General features: G+C 34.9%; 2 protein-coding genes across 3 annotated transcripts; one reads left to right on the top strand and one right to left on the bottom strand.

Moving 5' to 3' along the window:
- The first annotated feature begins 2,205 nt into the window (after positions 1-2,205).
- On the top strand, positions 2,206-10,367 carry LOC129891552 (uncharacterized). 2 transcript variants are annotated; one of them, XM_055966950.1, is made up of 3 exons: positions 2,206-2,525; positions 7,023-7,573; positions 9,354-10,367. In XM_055966950.1, the coding sequence occupies exons 1-3, from the start codon at positions 2,372-2,374 to the stop codon at positions 10,164-10,166; spliced, it is 1,518 nt and encodes a 505-aa protein (XP_055822925.1). In that variant the 5' UTR covers positions 2,206-2,371; the 3' UTR covers positions 10,167-10,367. The 2 variants fall into 2 exon arrangements, with proteins under 2 accessions (XP_055822925.1, XP_055822924.1); XM_055966949.1 differs by having other exon boundaries at positions 7,017-7,573.
- A 1,030-nt stretch (positions 10,368-11,397) lies between these two features.
- On the bottom strand, positions 11,398-15,830 carry LOC129891551 (uncharacterized). Its single transcript, XM_055966948.1, has 4 exons — positions 14,884-15,830; positions 13,312-13,382; positions 12,281-12,803; positions 11,398-12,033 (listed from the first exon to the last, which is right to left on the bottom strand). Exons 1-4 carry the CDS (start codon positions 14,998-15,000, stop codon positions 11,839-11,841), a joined length of 906 nt encoding a protein of 301 aa, XP_055822923.1. The 5' UTR covers positions 15,001-15,830; the 3' UTR covers positions 11,398-11,838.
- Between the last annotated feature and the right edge of the window lie 11,168 nt (positions 15,831-26,998).

The following is a 26,998-nucleotide window of genomic DNA, read 5'->3' as shown; positions in this document are numbered from 1 at the left end:
TCAAAGAAATATACATGCTTATTACTATAGCTTTTCCATATATCCAATGGCCACCAGCTTGGAAGGATCTAATTATTTGGATAGAAAACTGTAAGCATGACATAAAAGTAACCCAGGTTAAATGGCTCAAACCTCCCCCTAACATAGTTCTTAACACTGATGGGAGTGCCACAGGCAACCCAGGAAAGATAGGAGCAGGAGGCATAGTAAGGGATCATAAGGGTAATCTGATATATGCTTTTGCCTCTCCTTTGGGAGTTGGAACAAATAATCAAGCGGAAGTGCAGGCAACCAGTTTTGGCATTAATTGGTGCATTCAACATGGTTATAATAGAGTAATATTGGAAGTAGATTCGAAACTTGTGATCAAGTGGCTGAATCTGGACATCAAACCACCCTGGAACATTCAAAACTACGTTAATGAACTCCAACAACTGGTCCAACTGCTAGAATACTTCCAATGCAAACATGTTTTTCGGGAAGCAAATTTTCCAGCTGATACATTATCTAAGTACAACCATACACTTGATAATACACAACACTTCTACAACCTTCAACAACTTCCACAAGAAACCAAGGGCTACATAAAGCTAGACAAGATAGGAATGGCAAGCTTCAGGAGAAGAAGATTAAAAAGGATAAAACAACCTTCTTGAACATTTTTTTATCTCTAATTTTCCTAACCTGGCTACGATTGGTGTTGCTGCAACTTTCCTTGGACCTACTTGGTACGACATGTCTAAAAAGAGCAAAGATGAAAAGAATTTCCCCAACCCATGCGAGATAGAAGGTTCGTATACTTGTTCTTGAATAGGACTAGTGTAGGCTACTTTCTTGTATTCTCATGGAAGGGGAGAGTCTCCCTCATTTATGCTTTCTTAGTTGATTTGTACCGAGAGGAGTCCTCTCACAGGTTTAATGCTTTCTAGTTATAGTTAGTCTCCTTTTTGTATCGGGGATGAGTTAGCCGACCTTAATAGGTTAGCCGACTTATGAACCACCATAGGATCGGAGGTAAGGTTTATGTCCCCCTCCTTGTAATTTATTTTGATTATTTATGTTAAGGCTTGGGGGTGTTGCTCAACCCCTGACTGTGCACGAGAGGTGGGAGCCTCGTGTAGGGTCTGTTCCCAACAACAACAAAAAAAAAGACAATCTCAAAGAATATTAACAATTGAAGGACAATGCTCTTATAGATCCAAAATAATCATGTACGAAATATTCAAGAACTTCATAAATACTTTTATCTTAATGATATCTTGTCCATCTTAATTTCTATTACTGCAACTTCTAATAAAATCATGGCATTATACTAATTCGGATAAGTACGAGATTTGATCTGATAACCATTTAGCAAAGTAATCTTGTTAATTGTACCGATACGAGTATTCATAGGCCTCAAGCCAATTGTCATTTATTTTTAAAATCTTTTTGAAATTTTTGTGGTCGATTAAAATAAAAATTAAATATAAATATTTTCTTAGAAAATATATTTTTAATGTCTTACCCGTTAGATAAGAGTGAGTTGTTCGAATGGTAAACACCCTTTCGTCATCAAGAGAGCAAAAAATGTGAGAGCTCCTAGGAAAAAATAAAAAATAAAAATAAAATGTCTTACCTATTAATATTTGAGCATGTCTTTTTTAGTTGTCTGAAAGCTTCATTAGTGTGGAAGTCGACTCCTATCAATTGATCGAATATAGAAAAAAAATATTAATTTCACAAATATGATGAAATAATTTAGTTCGAAATACATGTCAATACCCCCCATTTTCTTAAACTAATGATGTTATGTGTTTCTATTTTGTGGCAAATATGAAAAATTAGAGATTCGCGAAGCTTTAACGGTAATATGTACGAACCTAATGCCATAATTTTGATAATTTTTTTGTGGCTCCAACAACTATCCCAAACAAAATGTTTATCAGAACGTTCATATCCAAACCGATAAACTATTCATACCATCAATGCCTGCTAATTGCCAATTTCACTCATCATCATCATCAATATTTTGCCAGTATAAATTCATTAATAAATTCATTTCTCCTTTACTTGAATACAGGTTTAACTTTCTTAAATTAATTAGTAAATGATGCATCATATTATAAAGAACATTTAATATGAATTATGAAGTAATATAACAAAGTTACTGCGAAATGTTTTATACACTGATATATTAGTAAAAAAAAAAAAAAAAAAGGGTCTTCAAGAAATTTAAATTCCCAAAATCACTGTTCGCCGAGAAAGGAAAAAACCCTACCTTTTTGGGCTCAATCTTTCTCTTTCTCTTTCTCTCTATATATATATATATCGATTTCCCTTTTTGCATTGTGAATTTCAAGAAAATTTCAAAATTTTGGAGTGAATTTTGATGGATCATAAGTACAAATCGGTCGGCGAACAGCCGCCGTCGCCGCCACTACCTCCGCCGCCGTTGATGATGAGTTATGAACATCCTCGTCATCCTCCGATGAGTTATACGCAGCATCCGTCTCTCACTTACTTCTCTCAACAAGCAATTCGAGGTTTCTTCCTTTTCTCTGAATTTTCGTTTTTTTTTTCCTGTTCGATGAACGATTTGTACTAAAGAAAGGATTTTTGGTTTTGGGTTTGTCTATGTGAAGTTTATGGGTAACATTTGTGATTAATCTGGGTGAGAATGTAGTTGATTGAGGAAGTGGAGAGTAGTTTAAGCATTCTTTTTCTGTTCAATGGGACAAATCTAATTTTATTTGTGTTTTGTGTTGTCTTATATGAAGTATATGGGAAACATTTATGGTTAATCTGGGTGAGAATGTAGTTGATTGAGGAGGTGGAGAGTAGTTATAGCATTCTTTTTCTGTTCAATGGGACAAACCTGATTTTATTTGTGTTTTGTGTTGTCTTATATGAAGTATATGGGAAACATTTATGGTTAATCTGGGTGAGAATGTAGTTGATTGAGGAGGTTAAGAGTGGTGTTAGCATTCTTTTTATATTCAATGGGACAAACTGGATTTTGGGTTTTATTTGCGTTTTGTGTTGTCATATATGAAGTTTATTTGGAAACATTTGTGGTTATTCTGGGTGGGAATGCAGTTGATTGAGGAGGCGGAGAGTAGTTTTAGCAAAAAAAATTCTGTTCAATGGACAATTGTGTATTGACGGAAGGGATTTTTTTTTTTTTTTTGTATTAGCTTATATGGAGTACTTTTTGGGAGATGTTATGGTTAATCTTGATGAGGATGTAGTTAATTCTGGAGGCGGAGAGTAGTGTTAGCATTATTTTTCTGTTCAATGGACAATTCTGTATCTACGGAAGGGATTTTTGGGTTTTGTTTGTATTAGCTTATGTGGAGTACTTTCGGTAGATATTGTTGTGGTAAGAGACGAGTGGAAGGGCTCATCCCAGAAATGTTTTCCTAGAGGTGAAAGGGGAAGGGATATCTCTATGAGAATGTAGTTAATTGAGGCGGAGAGCAGTGGTAGCATTATTTGTCTGTTCAATGGACAATTTTGTATTGATGGAAGGGATTTGGGGTTTTATTTTTGTTTTGTGTTTAGCTTATGTGGAGTACTTTTGGGAGACATCGTGGTTAATCTTGATGCGAATGTAGTTGATTAAGAATTTAGTTGATTGAGGAGGCGGAGAGTAGTGTTAATGTTGTTGTGTGGTTGTTATATTAAAGTGTTAATAGTGATTGAATAAAGAGGGTGATCCTTTTTCTTTTCAGGAAATTTGGTAAATTTGCGAGATTCGGAAAATCCTAAATTGGAAGTGCAATAGAAAGAATAATTATTTCATCATTTTTTTGGGTGGCAATTTGATTTTGGATGGCTAATTAGTAGAAAGAAGAATCTGTTATGAAAGTTACGACTTTTTGATACAATAAAACCTTTCAAGATTTTTTTTTATAATTTTTTTTAATGTTTTTAACATTGTTCCATCGTCAAAGCAGCTGCTTTTAGATAACTGGTAAAATGCTTGTTGTATAAGAAAGGCATTATTTCCTATCCTCAAAAGATAAGAATCATTCTATTCAGAAAGTATTTCTGAAAGCAGCTGCCTTTTTTTCCTTCTGTAATCTTATTTCCTCTTTGCTTATTTCTAACTAGTACGATTCACTTAAGTATTTTTCTTATCCTTGATGGTGTCCAAAACTTCGGTACATTGAAGCAATGATAAAATTGTGTGTGACTTATAGGTCACGAGTTCGAGCAAGCAATTACTACAATAGATAACAACCATCCAAAACTTCGATATATTGATGCAGTGATAAAGTTGTCGTACAACTTATAGGTCACAAGTTCAAGGAAGTAATAATTACTACAATTGGTAACAACCATCCAAAACTTCGGTACATTGAAGTAATGATAAAATTGTCGTGTAACTAACAAGTCACGAGTTCAAGCAAATAATTTCTACAATGGGTAACAACCATCCAAAACTTCGGTACATTGAAGCAATGAAAAAGTTGTCGTGTGACTCATAAGTCACGAGTTCGAGCAAGCAAACTCTAATAGGTAACAACCATCCAAAACTTATGTACACTGAAGCAATGATAAAGTTGTCATATGATTTATAGGTCACGAGTTCGAGCAAGCAATACCAAGTCACGAGTTCGAGCCAACAATTACTAAGTCACGAGTTTGAGCCAATAATTACTAAGTCACCAGTTAGAGCAAGCAATTTCTAAGTCACATTAGAATAAATTATCTACATCACATCACTTAATGGTGCAATCCTTAGATAAGAGGGAGTTGCATGGATGGTACACACCCCTCACTTCCAACCCTAAGGTTGCGAGCTTGAGTCACCAAGGGTGCATAAAGGTTGGGAACTTCTAAGGAGTGGTTTAAAAATAGAGTGCAATCCTGCTCAGGCGAAATGCTTTGTACATCCATCTCTACTTTAGAAAAACTTCGGTACATTAGTCAAAAAAAGGTCTCTCTGATTGTTTGACACAAATTCCCAAAATCACTGTTCGAAACATCTGCTTCATTAAAGTACCGTTAGCTGAGAAAACCCCCTTCCGTTTTTGCTCTCAATCTTTCTTTTTCTCTCTATCATATCGATTTCCGTTTTTGCATTGTTAATTTGAAAAAAAATATCAAAATTTTGGAGTGATTTTTAATGGATAATAAGTATAAAGTGGTCGGCGGACATCCTCCTCCTTCTCCGATGAGTTATACACATCCTCCTCCTCCGATGAATTATACACATCCTCCTCTTCCTCCGATGAGTTATACACATCCTCCTCATCCTCCGATGAGTTACACACAGCATCAGTTTCTCACTTACCTCACTCAACAAGTCATTCGAGGTTTATTCCTTTTCTCTGGATTTTCACTTTATGTTAATGAACAATTTGTTCTAAAGAAAGGCTTTTGAGTTTTGTGTTGGTCTATGTCAAGTGCATTAGGAAACATTTGTGGTTAATCTGGGTGAGAATGTAGTTAATTGTGGCTGCGGAAAGTAGTTTAAGCTTTCTTTTTCTATTCAATGGGACAATCCGGATTTTGGGTTTTATTTGTGTTATGTGTTAGCTTATGTGAAGTGTATTCGGAAACATTTGTGGTTAATCTGGGTGAGAATGTAGTTGATTGAGGAGGTGAGAGTACTGTTAGCATTATTTTTCTGTCCAATGGACAATTCTGTAGTGATGGAAGGGATTTTGGTTTTTATTTGTGTTTTGTGTTAGCTTATGTGGTGTACATTCGGGATACGATGTGGTTAATCTGGGTGAGAATGTAGTTCATTGAGGAGGTGGAGAGTAGTGTTAGCATTATTTTTCTGTTCAATGGACAATTCTGTATTGATGGAAGGGATTTAGGGTTTTATTCGTGGTTTGTGTTGGCTTATTTGGAGTACTTTTGGGAGACGTTGTGGTTAATCTTGATGAGAATGTAGTTAATTGTGGAGGTGGAAAGTAGTGTTAGCATTAATTTTCTGTTCAATGGACCATCCTATAGTGATAGAAGGGATTTTGGGTTTTATTTGTGTTTTATGTTGGCCTCTGTGAAGTAAATTTGGAGATGTTGTGGTTAATCTCGGTAAGAATATAGTTAATTGATGATGTGGAGAGTAGTATTAGCATTATTTTTCTGTTCAATGGACTGAAAATGCAATGAGAGAAATCAGAGGCGGAGTTAGGATTTTTGCTCTTTTTGTTTGCCTGTTCGATGAACAACTCTGTAGTGATACAAGGGATTTTGGGTTTTGCTTGTGTTCTGTGTTAGCCTCTGCGAAGTACAGTTGGAAACATTTTGGTTCATCTCGATGAGAATGTAATTACTTGAGGAGGTGGAGAGTTGTGTTAATGTTGTTGTGTGGTTTGTTATATTGAAGTGTCAATAGTGATTGAGTAAAGAGGATGATCCATTTTCTTTTCAGGAAAGTTGGTAAATGTGCGAGATTCAGAAAATCCTAAATTGGAAGTGCAATAGAAGGAATAAATCTTAAAGTATTTCATCATATTTTTTTGGGGGGCAATTTGATTTTGGACAGTTAATTAGTAGAAAGAAGTATCTGTTTTGAAAGGCTTTGACTTTTTGAAACAATAAAACCTTTCTTAACATTGTTCCATTGTCAAAGCCAGCCGCTTTTAGATAACTGGTCAAATCTGCTTGTACCCTCAGAAGAGCATTATTTCCTATCCCCAAAAGATAGGAATCACTCTATTCATAAAGTGTTTCCAAAATCAGCTGCCTTTTTTTCCTTCTGTAATCTTGTTTCTTCTTTACATATTTCTAATTAGTATGATTCACTTGAGTATTTGTCTTATCCTTGATGGTGTTCATTTAAGAGAAAGATCAACTTTTGATTTATTGAATATCCTGGAATTGTTTACGCCTGTGTTAACCAAGCACAGAACTGAAGTGGATGAAATGTAGTTACTTGGAAGAGATGAATTTCTAAGTTAGGGTTTTTTTATTGCTCCTGACTTCTCGTCTTCATGGTGCCTGCATTGTCCAATTTATGGTTGTACAATGTATTTTGAGACTAAGTTGTTGCTCTTTGCGATGTTTATCACAAGTTTCAGCTGGCTATGTGGCGCCTCATTTTGAAAACAAGCTTGATCATATCCAACACCAACCCACCAATATGCGTGAGGCAATTCAGAGAGAGATTGAGAAGGAACGAATCAAAGAGGAGATTATTGCAGAAGAGATTGCTCGAAGACACATGTTGGAGCTGGAAGTAAGAAGAGAGCTCATGATGGAAAGACAACTAGCAAAGCAGAGTGGAGAGGGATTGTCTTCTTTTTCGTCACCTGTAATGAGTTTCTCTCCCACGCTTCCGCTCTTGAAGCAACAGAGTGTTGTAAGGTCTGTAGAGGAAAGAATTGCTGGGTCACTTGAGGACAGGATGGGAAGGGGGATATCAGTCTCTAGATTGGGTGCAAGAAATGAGATTGGGAGACTTGAAATAGTACCATTTGAGGAGCGGATTTCAGAGATTCCTTTTCAGCAGCGGAGTGTGGAACCAAAAATTTGTGCTTTGAAGCCTGTATCCCATAGTTCAGTGCCAATGATTTCTGAATTGCAGTCCCCTTTGGAGCCTAGCAAAGAGAAAGACAAGATCATCTTGCTGGTTAGTATGTTCTTCTTGTTCATCCTGCATATGTCTATTCCATTTTGCTATCCTGAACTAGATAACATACTTACTATTTCTGGTAAAGTTTTTCTAATCTTTTGTTTCCTCTCTCTCTCTCTCTCTCTCTCTCTCTCTCTCTCTCTTGGGTGAAGCGAGTAGTTTGATTGCATTGTTTTTTCTGGATTCAATTCAAAATAATTGCTAAAATCAGTCGATGCACATATCCATCTTTATGCTTTGTGCTGGTTTGTAACTAACACTAGGGTCTCCCCTCCAATGCATATCCTACCGATTGCAGCTAATCTTAGGACTGTGTTCATACACTTACACTGCAATCTCGTAGGTCCTTTCTCTCATTGTCTTTATGTATTTTTGTGTGCGCGCGTGTACTTATTTTCCCCTTTTTCTTGCATGCTTCTCCTTTATTGAACGGTAGAGTTTGAACTGGACCTTTGGTCTCATCTAGCAAGAAGAATAAGGAAGTAGATCGACTCTATTTTACCTGATCGTGGTAAAAAGATTTCACAATAGATGTCCTTGCTTATATCTGTAATTAGTGTAAGTACAAATGTTTCTTTTTATTTTTTGTCTATGTGGAAGGCTAAGGCCTTTTGATGACTACCAAGTTTACTAAAGTAGGAGAAGCAAGTTAGATATTGCAGTGTGATCATGCGAGCTGTGGATTGATCCTCTTTTTCTGTGCCTAATTAGTTGGGTTGTTTGTTTTTGGCTGAAATGATCACAACTGGGGAATGAATCGCAAGATGAGACTTTTTTGCTTATAATTGCCATTTCTTTATTTTATGGTAATGAATGATGATAACAAATGGTTGAAACTAGTGTGGTGCACATCTCTTCTAAGTTGGATTACAATTTGAATTATTAAATTGTAATTTTGAAGTATGACTTCTCCACCAGTTTTGCTTCATAACTTGAGGTGAGAGTGTCCTAATTGCGACTTTTTGCTTCGCTTGAAGTTGGTCTCAACAGTTATATCATCCTATCAATTCAGAGGCGAGTAGAAAAATGTGTTTAGGGAGCAAATGGATGAGATTGCACATTTAATCTTTAGTAACTAACTCCTGAAAAAAACTTTAGTAACTAAGTTATTATTTATTGTCATGAGATGGTTCATTCAATATCTAACGAATAGGTTATGGACGAAGCTACACCCTAGGAGATTGTGCAATTAATTTCTAGGAAATAAATGACTGTTTATGGTTGAGCCAACGGTCTACTGGAAACAGCCTCTCTACCCCACAAAGGTAGGGGTAAGATACGTACATCCTACCCTCCCTAGACCCCACTCATGGGAGTACGCTGGGTACGTTGTTGTTGCTGTTGTTGTAAGTTAAAGGATTGCATGCAGCGGCTGATTTTCTACAGTAGAGAAACTGAGTTGGGCTATAGGATTTAGCTGTTCATTTATCTTTGAGAGCCCATAATGTGGAATTGAAGGGGAGGTAGTTGTGAGGAGGTAAAGGCTGGCGATTGGGAGACCCAGTACTTTATTAATTGACAAGCCGATGAGTTTTGTAGAAGAAGGGAAACCCATATATAAAATGTGGATTAGATGGACCTGAGGAGAGAGATTGACAAGGGGACATAGGTGAATAGCCATTCTATCCATATATCCATTATGTGTGTAAAATCTGTCTCTCATCACTTATCTCGATTTTATGAAATTAATTATGTATAGGATTTCAGTACCTTTCACCACTAATCTGGTTGAATTTGAAGCATTGTTTACAAACTTCTCTTGACCTTTTGGTTGCAGGCTAAGCCTAACACAAGTCTTTCTGGAGCAAAACGAAAAGCTGTCACACCACCAGTGGAGATTGTCAGCGAGCCTCCTTCATTCAGTGTTCCAAAGAAAAATGGTAAAGAGGACTGGAGTTGTGCACTTTGCCAGGTAAGTGCGACATGTGAGCGTGGTCTGAATGATCACCTCCAAGGAAAGAAACACAAGTCCAAGGAAGCTGCTTTGCGAGAACAGAGGAACGGGAAGAACTACAGTATCGGTCTTTTCCCAAAGAAACCTATCAACCTTTCAGAAGCCAACGGCAATCTTAACATGGAGCAAATGGTAAAACCAAAAGTTGAATTATTGCTTCACAATAAATCAGGGGAAAGATCATCTCTGGTAATTTTGGAGAAAGAAGGTGCAGAGGACACCGTCACTCCTCTGCATCACCATGCTGATGACTTGAAGATAAGTGCAAATGCATCTCCAAAAAAGCAGAAGACTAGTAAGAAGAAGAAGTTCAAATTTTGGTGTGCGACGTGCAAAGTAGGGGCTTTGTCAGAGGTGTCATTGGAGGCACACAGGGTAGGGAAGAAGCACAAGGCTCGCCTCCTGGAGCTCAGCAGGGCTGCTGCTTCAGCCGCTAAGGTTGAGAGCACTCAAACTGTTAATGAAGCATTAGAAGAGGCTGAAGAAACTGAAGCTGCAAAGGTTGAGAGCACTCAAACTGTCAATGAAGCATTAGAAGAGGTCGAAGAAACTGAAGTGATCGATGATGTGGGTGCAGGTGTTGATAGCATTAACCCCGATGAGCAGGAAGAAGTGTTCACCACTGGCGATAACTGAGTTCAGTTATTTTCAGGAGTATCATATTTTATGTTAAGATGTAGAGTTTAGGGGAGGGATTGTGAGGTAAACTGCGACTTGTCTAGCAATTGTGGTGTGTAGTCTTTAATAATCTAGCTCTGTTCAAATAATTGGGTATTTTTCAGTTTTTGCAAAACTGAGAAAAACTTTATGAAATGACGTTTGGTTGGACATGGAAAAGTTTTTTCATATGAAGGTAGGCACATGACATGTCATTGTATGTGGCCTATTGCACGATGCGTGGTGCATTGGCCTTACCTTGACATACAACAATAAACCCAATACAATCCCACATGTGGGGTCGGAGGATAGTGTGCAAGTATTATCTCTTATTCCTACTTTGTGATGGTATGAAGATTCTGACCCTCAATTCTAGGAGAGATGAAACAGCCGTTAGTGTAATTCCACATGTGGGGTCTGAAAAAGGTAGCCGTTAGTGTAATTCCACATGTGGAGTCTGAAAAAGGTAGTCTGTAATTAGATCTTATTTCTACTTTGTGATGGTATGAAGATTGTGACCCTTGACTCTTAGGAGAGATGAAGTAGCAGTAATACAACAAATCCAATATAATTTCACATGTGGGTCTGGAGTAATACACCAAATCCAGTATAATCTCACATGTGGGATCTGAAGATGATAGTAATAATAGATAGAGACAGAAACAAGAAAATAACGTAAACGAAGTGTAAGAAACAATCAAGCTAGTATTTAAGATCTAAGAATAAGCAAACTTAGATAATACTAATACTCCTAGCACTAAACTCTCTACTCTAATACTTACCTCATGCCGTCCTATTAAGGATCATTTTCTCACTACATTAAAGTTGTGTCATCTCCAGCTTAATCACCTCAATCATTTCAATTCCATTCTGAATAGAAAAAGAATGAGAGTGTATTTTGAAGTGATCTTTTTTCTCTTCCTTTACATGTTTTACTCAATTCTAACAAGATTTTTCTCATTTGAAATCACATCTAAATGTTAATTTCTACTAGTTAGCCTACTTGAAGTAGTTCATGGTAAATAAAAGTGCAACTCATACAAGAGTGATGCCTCAATTCCAACCAAGTCAGAGTCAACTAAATATTTCATGTCGCGTCTCAATCCAATGTAGAAATTAACAAACACGGATATAATGCAAATTTCTCCAACAACACTACCACCAACATATTCAGTGTAATTCCACAAGTGGAATTCAAGAAGACAGTGTGTACGCAAACCATGAGTAGAGAGTTATTATTTCCAATAGACCCTTACTTCAGGGAAAAACATATCAAAACAGTTCGAGAAAAGAAAACTGAAAGTAAAGAAAGCCAAAACAAAATTCTAAAGATAGCATTCTTCAAGGGAACTACTGACAAATATATTCTACTTAATGTAGAGAACCAATTATGTTGACTATATTTTCATTATTGCCAATCAAATATAGCATGGGTATCATTATCACTAGATATATCTAAATTTTCTTTATACAAAAAGGCAAAAAGCACACCTACATATTAAGGAGAAAAAAGACCTCTATTGGTATTTTTTTTAATAACTGAGAAATCCACGAGGATCAGTAGAGACCTCTTTGGATAAGCTACAACTTCAATAGCGCTCGTCCTAGATCAAAAGTTATGAGTGGTATTTATTGAAAATTGAAGGATGGATCAAACTCTCAAAGCAACAGGATCTTGCCACGATATTTTCCGCTTCTCAACATGAGAAGTTCCTTCTCCCACATTTCTGCATATCGATAACTTTAAGTCTCTGTGCTGGTCATCATTCATGTTTTGAATTAATCCTCTCTTTGGCTCCTCAAAGTTCAATGTTTCAAAATTAGCTTGGGGCTCCTCTTCTCCAATCTGCAAAATTATTGTTAAACGTATTAATCGCAAAATGTATAAAACACGATACTCCCTCTTTTCCATTTTATACAATATTCTTTTCCTTTTTAAACTGACTCAAAAGAACGTTGCATTTTTATATTTCAAAGCTCATTCATTTCAAGCTTCCAATTTTATCGTCAATGAATTACTCTTACATCCATAGAAATGTCATAGCATATATACACACAAGTTCAAACTTGGAATTTGTTGTTTAGATACTTACCGAGATTTCATTCAAATCAATGACTGGAGCTCGACCAGGCAATACAACATCTTTCCCGCCATGACCAGTTTCCTGATTCAAATCAAAGATGGGTGTGGTGCTCCTCGAAATAAAACCATTCCCAGCGAATGACCTGTCATTCTGATTCAAATCAAATGCTGGAGCTGCTTTTCGGAGTAGCACTTCCTTACCACTATATACTCTTGATTTATACTTCAAACTTGAGACTGTACTACGCTGAACAGCGTCTTTCTCAATATGTAATGCCTGCTTATGATTCACAAGAATATCAAAAGGCATCTTCTGCAAAGAAGGTTCCTTTGCAACTTGAATCCTCACTTTTTGTTTCATCCCAGGAAGAGGGGGCAGTTTGTGTTGCTTTGCCTCCTTTTTGCTGGGAAATCGATCTTTCACCCCATTTTTACAGTAAAACTCAAAGTTCGGCAGCGCTGCTCGTTCTTGCTCTTCCGGATGGCTTGATGACTTCATCTGCGATAGGTATTCGTGTCTTTGGCGCAAGAAACTGCAAATATGTGGAGTACATTTAGAGTTAGAATAAACGAAAATTCTGCAAGCATTTCGAAAAACAGTTGCATCAGCCAGAGGAGTATCCAGAATTTAAGCTTTGATGGATTCAACCTTTAAGATTCCTACCATTAAATCAATTACACTTTCTGAAACTATGGGTTCCAAATTTAATATTTGTCAACGTTCATAGTAATTTTACATGCATAAGTGTATAACTATGCAATGTCCTAAGGCTAAATATGGATAAAGTTCCGCCTCTGGCATCAACAGATGCACATAAACAGCAATTGAATCATGGTTACATCATCAATCCAATGTTCAGAATTCTCCAGACATAGTATTTATTCGACAACCAATAATCCAAACGATTTAGCCTCAACACCCAAACTAAGTCAATCTCAGACGATCTTTTCTTAGAACCTACACTACATAACGAAATTACCATAGACTAAGCAAAACTTGGAAAAAAGAAGAACAAGAAGAAGTCAACAACAAAAACTTACTGAACTTCAGCAAGTAATCTTTGTTTCCTCATCTTCACGGCTTCCAATTTGTCCCTCGTGTAATTAGTTTCCTGTGAATAATTGTAATAAATAAGTTACACAACAATTAACTGAATATTCACAACCACACTATCTTATTAAGCTTGAGGTGGCAGAAATTAAACAAAGTCCTATGGTATCCTTTTTATAATCGTAGTGACCGGGCCAGCTTGCACGCACCTCAATTAATAAAGCCCTATTGTGAACTCTAGTATGGTTTTGATGGATTAACATACTAACATTTGTTAAAAAGAAAGTTACATTCTCAAAAGATAAAAACCAGAAAACACATCACTAATACTCACTAAATCACAAATTTAATAGCAATAAGCACCAAGTAGCTTTAAGTTTCTCAATGGGCATGCAACTGATAGACTGGTACAAGTTTAGAGAAACACAAGTCCTTCAATTCATAAACAAAACTAAGGGGAAAAAAACGAGAACCAATATAACACAATTGGTGAATAAGCAAATCCGGGGAAAACCAACAACAACAACAACAACAACAACAAACCCAGTATAATCCCATAATGTGGGGTCTGGGGAGGGTAGAGTGTACGCAGACCTAACCCCCACCTTGAAAGGTAGAGCGGCTGTTTCCGAAAGACCCTCGGCTTTAAGAGAGGACAAGATAAAAGGTCAGATAGGGGCAAACATATAGAAAACAAGATGAAAACAGGAATAGCAAAAGGGAAAGTCGTGGTAGAGTGGTACGGAAAGAAAGAGGCATAACTACAATAAAAAAATAAATAAGATAAGATAAGATAGATAAGACAGTCAAAGAACAACGGCGCCACAACTATAAACAGCAATACAATGCAGAAATCAAAAGGCAATAAACAATGAGCAGAACTACAACTACCTACTATGGTGCAAAAGATGAATCACTTAGCCTTTAATCCTAATCTGAGTCCTCCACAAAGGAAATTATAGTGCGCTAATGCGCCTAGTAGGGTAACGCGACTATGTACTAGCCCCAATCCGTTTTTACAACGGTGGTGTTTGAGCCAACTTACGCGCACCTCAACTGATTCCACTAGGTACTTGCTACCTCCCACCAGTACAAGTATCATGCAACTCAACTAAATCTACGGGTACTTGCTACCTCCCACCAGCACAAAGTCTAAAACTTATTCTCAACCACATCATCTAATATAGATCTTTTCCTTCCATTGTGCCCGATTACTAATACTCGCTATATCATAAACAAAAGCTCTTCAATTCATACACAAAACTAAGGAAAACACAAGAACCAACATAAAACAACCATTGAATAAACAAAACCAGGGGAAAGCCCCAATACTAGAAAGCTGAAAAGGCCAGGAAACAAAACAAATTAAAACCAAGAACAGTTCCTTAACAACAACAACACCAATAAGAATCTAATACATGAAGCTCCATCAGAGACAAATCAAGAAACAGTTCTACACAAAATCCCCAAAATCACACAACAACAACTACAATTTATCAAGAATAAGCATAGATCTTCAAAACTATAGACCAAAACAAACCCAATTTCATATTTTTTGTTACCTTATGGAGTTCTTGATAGTCCTGTAATAGAGTCTGATGCTTGAATCTAGCCTTATTATCCTTAAACACCACATAAGGTGATGATTCTAAAGCAACCCTTTTCATCTTCTTAGACATATCAATCAAATCACAGAGAAATCAAGCAAACCAATACTTAAATCACAAAAAAGAACCAATCTTTGGACCAAATAGACAAAATCAAGAAAAGGGTATGGCGGCAGAAGAGAGAAAAAGAGAAAAAAGAAGAGAAAAGAGGCGTGTGAAAGGAAAAGATAGAACAATAATACAATACAAATAGGGTAAGAAAGAGGAAAGAAGGGTAATAGAGAAAGAATAGAAAAGACAGACACAATTGGGGGTTTGGGGGGTGGGGGTGGAGAAGAGATAGAGAGTGTATTGTTGTGAGGAAAAAAAAAACTCTGACCAAGACAAATCCACATAAACCGGTAAACAAGAAAAAAGAAGGAAAAAGAAAAAACAGTAATAGTACATAATACACAAAACATTGTGTTTCTTGTTTGTTGTTCTTTTAAGATAGTGATGAAGATGGAGAGAAAGGGGGGTGGGATGGGTATTTTTATTGTTGGGCCGGGTGGGGGGGTGGGGTGAGGGGTTTGTAGCAGAAAGGGTATTTGTGGTAAAAATTGTGTCTTTTGGTTAGAGGACTTTGAAGAAATCTCCCCTTTTGCCATTCTTGATTTCTTTCCTTTTTTTTTGGAGTTTTTCTTCCTATGCATAATTTTTGGTCCAGCTGGGCCATTAGAGAGAGTTTGATGGTGTGTACTCTTCTTGATTTTGTGGGGGTGGGGATGGAGTGGGGTTGGGTGTTTAGGGAGTGGCGGTGGACTTTCTTGTTTCTTGAATCATCTTCTATCTCATGTCTTTGGCTTTCTGTAAGATGTAGAAGTCATATAGATAGATGTAGGAATAGAAGAAAAATGAGGTAATTTGTGAGGTGGACTTTTTGTTGGATTTGGGGGGTGGGGTGGGTAAGGGTAAGGGTGTAGGGGTGAGGGGTGACTTTTTTTTTCCTTGAGAGAGAGTGATGAGGCCATGGATTTTGCTAAAAAAGAGCAAGGAGATGAGAGAGAAGATGCTTCTTTTCTTTTTCTTCTGATTAGTATGGCAGGTGTTATTGGTTGGAGGAAATGACAAAAATGGTCCCTTACTTTTGGGATAGGTTTAAAATACTCTTAATTTTTTTTAAAAAAAAGTCTTGACCGTTTAAATTAGTCAAAAGTGAATATATGTGCAACATCTTGTTGATCTTCCCATTTCTTTGGATCGTAGACTCAAGAGATTAGAAACTTCTTCTTTTGATGAAGATGACTTATGTATTAATTTTCACTTTCTCATATCTTTTTATGTTGCGTTAGTGAATTTGTATTTTATGTACTTTGTTTTAATTTTGCTTAACCTGAAGTCTTTGAACTCTAGGGCATGTCTCCAAATTTATAGTTAATCGTTAATTTTATTGTGTGACTCGTCGATTAATATTATGTGTCTGCAAATAACATACAATATGGTACTTTTTCTTGAATATGTCGTGTCAATTCATCCATCACCAAGGGGCTGAGAGTTGATCCCTAGTGCAATCTCATCTAAACTAGGAAGTGTACTGAGTCTCCTCTCACTGTTCTCACTCAAGTCTTGACTCCATCATACACATCTTTAATCACTTTGTTGTATGACATAAGTACACTTGCAGACTTCAAGCATCTCCATAAGATCTCTCTCGGACTTTGTCATATGCTTTTTTTAGGTTAATGAACACCATGTGTAAATCTCTCTTTCCTCTCTTTATACTACTCCAACAATCTACTTAAGAGATGAATGACTTTCGCTGGTGATTGCCTCAACATGAATTCAAATTAGTTCTCGAAAATAGACATTTTCCCCCTATCCTCATCTTGGTCAGTTTCTCTCAAACTTTCATAGTGTGGCTTAATAGTTTGATACCCCTGTAATTGTTGCAATTTTGAATATTGCCCTTAAACCTATATAATAAGATCATTATACTCCACTTTCATTCTTTGAGCCTTCTAGACGTTCAGAAAATGACCTTTTACATTCTTTCAGTATTCTACAAGAATCTTGTCTAACTCGATCGCTCTTCCTCTATCAAATATGAAATAGATTGCTTATAGCAATTGCAATTGCTTATTTGGTTGGGATTACCATTAGATGAATTGCCCCTTAACCTCCTCAAACTTTTTACACTTGCAATACTCAAAATCTCAAATTACTCTAAATCATCCAATACAATATTTATATCTTCATTCATTTAAGAGTTTATGGATATATACATATACACGACATCTTCATTTAATTAATATAAGTCTCTTGCACCAATACTTTCTTATCCTTGTCTTTAATGCACAATTGATTTAGATATGAAAAAGTAAAACTACAACTATTGTACCTCCAAATGTGTGCCCAATCAAATCTTCTTTTTTTTTTCAATTCTCACTACATTTAACAAGTAAAGTTTGTTACATATTTGAAAGAGATCAAAAACATTTAATATTAGCGAACTCAAAAGATTAAACCTATCCACAAAATATTTAAGGGACTTACTTTAATTTATCTCAAACATAATGGAGTATTTTTGTCATTTTTACTTATTGGTTGTGTACCACCTTGTTGTTAGGTTGTGATGTTTTCTCTGTGATAGTGATGGGCCTTTTCTATACATCATCATTAAACTACTACTGGTGTCTCATATGTTTTTACTATTATGCCCTCCTTTTTGTTTTGAAGTGCTCCTTCTTGACTTTGGTTCAAGATTCATCACCAGACTCTAATATTGGAAAACCATGAGTAGGGCTGAACACGAAAAATTAAAAAACCGAACCAAACCGATAACCAAACCAAACCGGAAAAAAAAACCGACATTTATTTGGTTTGATTTGGTTTGGTTTTTAAATTTAAAAACCGACTATATTTGGTTTGATTTTGGTTTCAAGTCTAAAAAAAACCGAAAAAACCGAACCAAACCGACTTTATATATACATATTTTAAAAATTAAATTTGTATATATATGTGTGTGTATTTTATTTTTTTTATGAAAAAAATACAATTTATATTGATTTTTTATATTTTTGATCTTGGGTCATTCTTTTGAATTATACTAAATAAAGTAAAAATAAATAAAATATAGACTTCATACACAGAAAAGCTACTCACAATTACAAATAGTAAAACTTTAGGTGAGTCATTCTCTATTATTAAACATGTATGCGTCAATCTTGGCTAGTAGCTACTGGCTACAATGAAATTTATAATAAGAAAGTACTTTTGAAATTTATTTTCTGTTTATTCAAATAGTGACTACAAGGTATTTTAAAAACCGATAAAAACCGAAAAAACCGATAAAAACCGACAAAAACCGAATAGTAAAAACCGATATCGTTTGGTTTGGTTTGATTTGACAATTTGAAAAACCGACTCAATTGGTTTGGTTATTTTTTAATTAAAAATCGATCCAAACCGAACCGTGAGCACCCCTAACCATGAGTGTGAAGCTTTTCTTTCAACTCTGTCAGCCATTAATATTTGTAGTGTGTCATGTGGTCCCACCCATTTGGAAGGATAAGGTTAATTTAGGCATTATTTATTTGGTTCACATCTTTCCGTGGCTAGTAGGGGAAACTTTAATGTAATTGCGGATCTATTAGAAAAAACTTGGGGGTCGGCCTCCTAACTTTTATAACATAACCAACGAACGATATAGTGAAACAGTAAGTACTTTTTCATTCTTAATCAGAAGTTTCGAGTTTGAGATCAAGTCACCTTTTGTTAGGGAATGCTTTATCCTTAATATGGGACTTTCCAATATAAATTCAATTTTAGTCGAACTCCAATACAAATATCGAATATGAAGTAAAAACCAAAAAAAAGAGAGAATTATTTAACATAGAGATTATTACCAAGATGATCAATAATGAAGGGATTGTTGTATATAAATTACAACTATAGTTTTTTTTTTAAAATAGTTTAATCTACGTCAATGCATGTATTTTTGTTCCACATTCTATTATGTAGGAAATAAATGCATAACTTTCAGTATAACTTAATATTGATATATTTTAATAAGGCTAATTAAATTTACTATTATTATATACATGATTTTATGCTGGTAATTATCTTGTACCATCGACCTATATGTTGTTTGGACTTTTTTTAAATGCCATCACATACGTATTGTTCCTCTAAAAGTGCATATATTTTAGAAAATCAGACATAAATATATATAAAAAAAAAAATCCCAACAAATAGGCCTATCAGCTGAATAACCCCATTGTTAGTACCTAGTAGGGTCAAATAGCAACCATGGCCCCTACTCCAATATACAGGGGTAAATTAGTCTTTTTGGTAGGATGATATTACAAATAGAGTCTACTTGAATGGGGAGATGAGTCCATTCCATACCTAACTTTGTGCAATTGTGTGAAACCATCCACATTGCAAAAGCTCCCATGCCTTAAGGACGTGACTTCTTATACATATTTCTTCAATTTAAATTTATTTTTTTGATTTTTTATTTGATACGAAAATAAATTAAAGACGATTTTTGAATTTCGTTATCTTAAATTAAAGATATATAGTTTTGAATCTTCCTCTATACCAAAAGGATTCAATAGTTTATATGATGCAAATAAAATTAGGAGGAAAGGTCAAAAATATCCCTCAATTTTCATTTATTAGTTGAATTTATTCTTACCGTGAAAATAAATTGATTTTTACCCTTGTCGTCTACAAACTTGTCATCCGTACCCTTCTTCTAACGGAAAGTCTCAAATCAACAAAAAATAAACCGATTTAACTTAAATTACCCAATTTTAAATGGAAATTTTAAACCGACCCGACCCACCTAATCATATAACCATTTCATTTATTTTGATTAACAACATTTTTTCAATTTTCTTTTCTAATAATTATGTTCAAAACCACAAATTCCCTAATCAATTCCAATTTCTCACAAAATCATCGCATCTCAGCCTCTCACCGTCCACAGCACACCTTACCACCTACACTGCTCCGACCACCGTTCTTCCTCTCGCCGCTCCACCAGCAAACCCTTCGAGCAACTTAGCCTAGTTGCCGCTCCATCGGCGAACCACTCCCTCCTCTCTCCCCTTTCCCCTTCTCCTCCGGTATCTCAAAACGGCCGTGAAGAGTGACTACACTTCCAGCAGGGGAAGCAGGCTGATGAATGTTGATGTTAGCAACTGTGCCGCTACCACTAAGAATGCAAACACCTTTCCCTCCCCGCCTGGAGTAATTGGACACACTTTCTATGATATCAACATCCATTGAAACATCAAGCACGTGAGATTTGAGTGCATTCGGTATATCTCTCGTGACGATTATTGGAGGTTTTGGCTTATTTTTATATCCAGGCGGACTGCCTCGAGGCTGGCAATTTCAAGTTCCACCGACCGAGAAGATAATATGAGAGAATAATGATGAATAGGTTGGGAGGGGAATATTTGTTTGGGTTAGGTTTATTTAGGTGGGTCGGGTTAAAATTGGGTAATTTAAGTAAAATCGAATTATTTTTTGTTGATTTGGGTCTTTTCGTTAAAAGAAGGATACAGATGATAAGTTTGTTGATGGCGAGAGTAAATATAAATTTACTTTAACGATAAAGGTAAAGTTAATTAATAAATAAAAGTTGAGGGGTTTTTTTTGACTCTTTTCCCATAAAATTATATATTTTCCTAGTTTTGACAAGGAAACTTGATTAAAATTCATTGTCAACACATAGATTCAACCCTATTAAAAATATCGAATTCAAGCTATATAAGTGAAAAATCTTTTAATAAACTTATTCGATGAAAATTTAAATTACAATAACAATAACAATATTAATAATACATTCATAAAATCATATTTTTATCTTATGAAGGTATCAAATTAATAAATTTTAAATATCGAATGATTAAATTGAAAGTGAAAGAAAAGGTTTGGAGACAAAAGGAAAGGACTTTTATCAAGTTATATGCATGTGCACCCATTTAAGGCAGAAAAGTTGATGGTTTTCTTGAAAGTTTGGTTGCCTTTATCTAACAATGTTGTTAGTCATATTGGCCCCTTTACTTCTGAAATCTGAACCTTTAATTTTTAGTAAGTTTACTCGAGGTGAATTTATATTAGTTAGAGCAACGACAATGGTAGAATATTTCTCAAAAAGTTTATTATCTATTATATGTATACATAAAATAATATATTAGATCTTGTATATTCTATATAAAATTTTGATAAAAAAATTCGAACAAAACCTCATCCGTCCTTAGAAGAACTACATCAATTCATCTCAATTTGATAGTTAAACTCTACAGCGATGACAATACTATAAGGAAGATCATGGAAAAAAATAGTTAGACTTCAGTATATTGCTTATGTATCGCGAGGCCAGCAGAGCTTGCTGCAGAGGAGATAAGAAAAGGCTCAACAAAGGGAATCAGGTAACTGTTATGAATGTGGAGAAGCGGGGCAAGTCCTTTCTTATTCTTAAACCACTTCCCGTTGAGTTGCTGAAAGATAGAAATCATTTCTTAGAGCCTAATTATTTTCTTTTTTACTTATTCATATTTTTTTACTCGAATAACACAAAAGCAAGTATGCAAAAATTCAGACTTACATTTATAAATTTTGAATACCAAATTGCTAAATCGAAAAAAATAGGACTATTGGAAGACAAAAGGGAAGAAGGAATCTTATACTACTAGTGTAAGTTAAGTGGGGGGAGGAGCGTACTTTAATTTGTATGTACGTTTGTCCACACATTTAGGGATCGTTTGATAAGATGTATTAAGCAATACTATAATAATATAGTGTCGGTACTAATTAATTTTAATACAATATTTGATTATAAATTTAAGAAAACTCACATAAATTTCACTTGTTTAGGAGCTAATTACTTAGATATACTTTAGTTTGCAATATCGCATATCTTATCAGATTTTTGGTTCGTATCATATACATTCAGATACGTCAAGATTTTTGTATCTTAGGATACATGGGGTCAAAATTTGGTGTAATTTGTTCTAAATACATGTATCCAAGTGGATTCACATACATAACAAATCTCCCTTGCCTCCCTCGCCTTTCTCCCATCTAGCTCGCCACTGATCTCCTATGTATCTGGTATGCTAGACGAATCACACTAAATACACATGGATACATGTAACTAGTGTGGTTCGCATATATCTGAGATACATAATGAATTTCGATCTCCTTCCTCCCCATCTCGCTTACCTCTCTCCCTATTTTAGTATATCTAGTAACAAAAATATATGTATTTAAGTGTATTTTTCTCAATATATGATATAAAATTCTTAATTAATGGTAAGATTTGTAATATTTTGAAAGTATAGATAATAATAGTATATATGATAGTAATTATAGTTTTTCCTAAATTTAACGCTGATATAACTAATACATATACCTTATGTAGGACTATCTTTTATATATTAATAATACGGAATATTATCTTATTACTATTCTAATATATCTGATTAATCTAATATAATAAACAAAATAATTGATTAAAAAAATATCAGCATAATTAATCTATGTATTACTAATTTTCAATATACTTTATTTAATATTATTCTCATACATTTTATCGAATAAATCGAAGAGCGAAAAAAATTGATTATATTTTTGATTAAGACCCTAGAGATAGTCGACACAAGATAATTTTAAAAATTAGTCAAATTATCTGAATATGCATCGCGCTCTTTGCACATTATGTTTATTAATAATTGTTCTTTTTTAACAGAAGAAACTTCTAGTGTAATTATATGTATCCACAGATTTAAGGCAGAAAAGCTGATGGTTTCTTGAAAGTTTGGTTGTCTTCTTTAACAATGTTGTCCTTTGTATTGTTTGGCCACTTTACTTCCGAGTTACTTCCACTGTCCTATTTTAGTTATCATAATTTTCTTTTTGAAGATCAAATTATATGAATTTTCACCAACATTTTAAGATATATTTTTTTATCATATTGATATGAAAAAAAATTATAACTTATAATACTTTTCGTATAGTTTTTGAATATCTAGGTTTTTAGTTTATAATATTAAGTTAAAGTAATATAATTTAACTTTAAAAATTAGTCAAATTAACTTTCCAAAAGCGTAATATGACAACTAAAATGAGATAGAGGGAGTATATTTTTAATTAAGCCATCACCTTATGTTGTGGGCCTAAGGTGTGGAGAGTTTGGCTCAGACCCCTACCATGTTAATTAATTAGCAAAATGAAACGAGGAGGATATGAAACCTTGCCTCAAATCTACAAAAAAAAGATTGCACAACAATCTTGCTAGGAAAGGAAGTAGTCTAAAATCAATCCTTTTCAATATCCAGAAAAAAACAAAAAAATTACATTTTTCATATCTTCTCCTAATAGTAGGAGTTTGTCATTTATCAAGTTATAATAGACCCTTTGCCTCTTTAGGAAGATCTTGAAGAGAGTGATATAAGGTTCTAGTTCCACTTGTACAGGCCATTTTAGCAAATAGGCCCGCAATTTGATTTGTTTCCCTGTAGCAATGAGAAATGGCATATTGGATACCAGTGAGATGATTTATAATGCTGCTCACAATGTGTTTGAGCTTTAGGTTATTAGTATTCTTGTTGATCAACATGTTGAAACTGATGAGAGAGTCCAACTCGATGTCTAATTCTGTGAATCCTTGTTACACGCACCATTGTGCACCAAACTCAACTGCTAAAGCTTCAGTCTGGTTGTTGCTTTGACTGTGAACTGGGATAGAATAAGCCATGATGAAATCTCCTCTGTCATTCCTTACCACACCCCCTATATCAGCCTTGTTTGTATCCTTGTAGAAACTGCTGTCAGTATTGAGCTTTATCCTTCCAGCAATAGGTTTCTTCCGGCTTACAACAGTGTTTCTAACAAGAGGTCTCAACTTTTCCACGTTATTGCAAATATTGGCCCAACTTTCATCAATAGCTATATCGGGAAATGCTTCATTAATGACAACTTTCATATTCCAAATACACTGTTTGCTCATTTGATATAGATAGAATTTACCATCCTCTCCATATCTACAACTAGCCCAAGATTTCCATATTTCCCAACATATCATGATAGGTGTGACTTGTAAAATCAGCTTGTGCACTATATTTCTTGGTTTAAGGCTCCACCATTTGTTGAATACTCCTCTAATTGGCATTGTATAATGGCTAATACCTAGAGGGGCACCCATTATTTTCCACAAATATTCAACAGCCTTACCTTCGACAAATGTATGTTGTATATGTAACAACCTATTAGGTCGTTTTGAGAACTAGAGATTTTTATTTCATAAAAGACTCATACCATAAATTTTAATGGGTATTTTGGACTATTCGATAACTATGATTGTTTAGTTGAGGGTAAACTTGAATAACTAATTTAATTGATGGGCTTAAGTGATAATTTAGTTAATATATTATACCACTTGTTCTATATTTATTAGAATAAGCTAGTAGATTTTGTCATTTTTGATACATAGTTATATCTTAATTAGAAAAGAAAAGAGAAGAGAAGGGTTTGAGAAAGAACTTACCTATGCGGCGTCTAACACCGAACGAAGCCGCCAATTGCTTGAGGAAAATCATCCATGCATAAGTCTTTTATTATGAATGTAGGTAGTTATATTATTATTATTATAATAATAGTAACTTGGTAAAGAGAGAAGAGTAATTGAATTAAAAAGTGGAAATTAGGGTATATGCGGTAATGAGTTTAGATTGAGTGACAATATGTGTAGTTATATGAATGAGAAGTCACTGGCCAATAAGTGGCAATCGTTTTGTAATGATTAGGAGCATATGTATCCTTTTAAAAATCCATATTTTGGCAGTCATTATGTCATATCTACCATGCGAGTAGTTACTGAATTCGGCACTTTTTTAATTCTGCATTCTACTTATCGGATCTCCTATATAGTTATCAACTATAGTTTTAATAAATTATTGTTTAACCCTAGACTTGAGATTTAAGAAATTGATTATAGAATAGTGTGAGGTTTTGGGTATAGGCTAGGCATATAGTAATAGGGGTGTCTACATACTCGTTTACTTATGAATATTTTATACCTGATAGATGGGAAACATGAGGCATTGAAGAAAGGAAAGACATTGATGAATTAGCTTGCTTGACTTTTGGTTCTTCGGTTGAGGTAAGTTATAGTTTATTTTATATCATAGATAGACTCTTAATAGCGATTGATAGTCATTGAGTAATGTGTGAAGTTTACTGTGCATTTAATTGTTGTAGTTTGAATGGTTGATATATTGTTGTGCTTGGTTTGCAATCCCAAGACTGTGAAATTCATAATTTTGAACTTGTCCTATCAAAAGTGATGCCTTGAATAAAGAAGGTTTGATGAAATATTGTTAATGAAGTGAAAGGTGATAATAACGAATGATAAATTAATTATATTTGGATCGGGTGTCATAAGCCGTTACGGTATATTTGGATCGAGTGTCACATTCTGATATAGTATATTTGGATCAGGTATCACGTTTCAGCACAGTATATTTGGATTTGGATCGGGTATCACATTTCGGCATGGTATATTTGGATCGGGTGTCACGTTCCGGCATGGTAATATTAAAGAAAAAAAATTAAAATGACTTAATTCTACCAAATCTCCAAGTGATATTGATATTGTTGACTGATTATGTAATTGTTCATTGTGTTGTTACTTATTCTTGATCTTGTTGATTGCCACATGTTAAGTGCTATGGTTGATTTCCCGCTATTACTTTATGCATATTGATTTATATTTTGAGTCGATCGATGATACCTACTCAGTACATGTTGTCTTGTACTGACCCTTACTTGCATTTTTTTTTATTTTATTTTGTGGAGTGCAACGAGTGTTTCATCGACTTCGACTCGACCTCAGCTCTAGCCACTGTCCAGCACATCAGGTTCCAGGGTGAGCTATTCTTTTTAGCTCGTGTTGAATTCTCTCGGGCATGGCATGATGTCCTTAGTTTTCAGACACATTAAGTTATTTATTTATTCTGGTGATTGATATTTTCAGACTTAGTATTTTAGAATTATATATCCTTGAAGTGATGACTTTTAGGTTTTGGGAAAACATATCTAATAAACTTTAATGGTTTTATTATTTCTTACTCTCATAAATTAAGCTTCCGCGCCATTGTTATATTTTATAAGTTGGGGTTTGTATCGTTGGTTCTTCCACCTAGGAGGTTAAGTGTGGTACCACTCATGACCCATTTTGGTTCATGACAGTATACTATCATTTTGTGGCACCAAACAACACACACAATCCACAACTTCATTGTTCCCAAACCTTGATAAAGCTCCTTTAAAAGGCAAATGCCCAAAAAATATCCTCCAACAGATAAAAGAGTGTGTGAAAGGAATTGATTTATGCCATAAATTAGAGACTGAAGTGTTGATCTGTCTGTGGTTCCTTATCGAGTTCCAAGCAGAGCTATTAGAATAGTGATCATCTTTTGTATTATTCCAGATAGCATAATCATTAACTCCATTATTTTCAAGCCCAATTGATGTGATAAATAAAGCCACTTGACTAGGGAATGTGTTATAGAGCTTCTGGACATTCCACCTGTGATTTCACACAGTCTTTTACCTTTGCTTTAGCATTGTCTTTTGTCATAAAGTTTGGACAGATGTTGGCAAGAGCATCCTTTTCTGTCCAGTTATCCCACCAGAGACTGCAACTACCATTGTTAATTTTCCATCGAATACATTTTTTACTTAGGCTTGTGAGTTGCCAGCATACCAGTTCTTGCCCACGACATGAGTTCTAGAAAAATATTTAGCATTAAGAAACTTTTCCCACAGAGAATCCTTAGATCTGAATTGCCACCATCTTTTGATTGTGAGGGTTGTAGAAATGTCTCTTATGCTTCTAATGTCAATCTCAACTTCATTTTTAGGGAAACACAGCTTCTCCCAGGAACTCCAATGGTATTTATTTTTGCATTAACTATAGCCCAAAAAGAAGTTAGCAATATGTTTTTCAATAAGTTTTATAGTGCCATTAAGGGGATTAATAGCAGATAGAATATAAATAGAAAGAGATTGTATT

This window comes from Solanum dulcamara, chromosome 6 (assembly GCF_947179165.1).
Source record: "Solanum dulcamara chromosome 6, daSolDulc1.2, whole genome shotgun sequence".
In the NCBI taxonomy this organism is placed as follows: Eukaryota; Viridiplantae; Streptophyta; class Magnoliopsida; order Solanales; family Solanaceae; genus Solanum; species Solanum dulcamara.
This window is presented reverse-complemented; position numbering and strand designations above follow the sequence as displayed.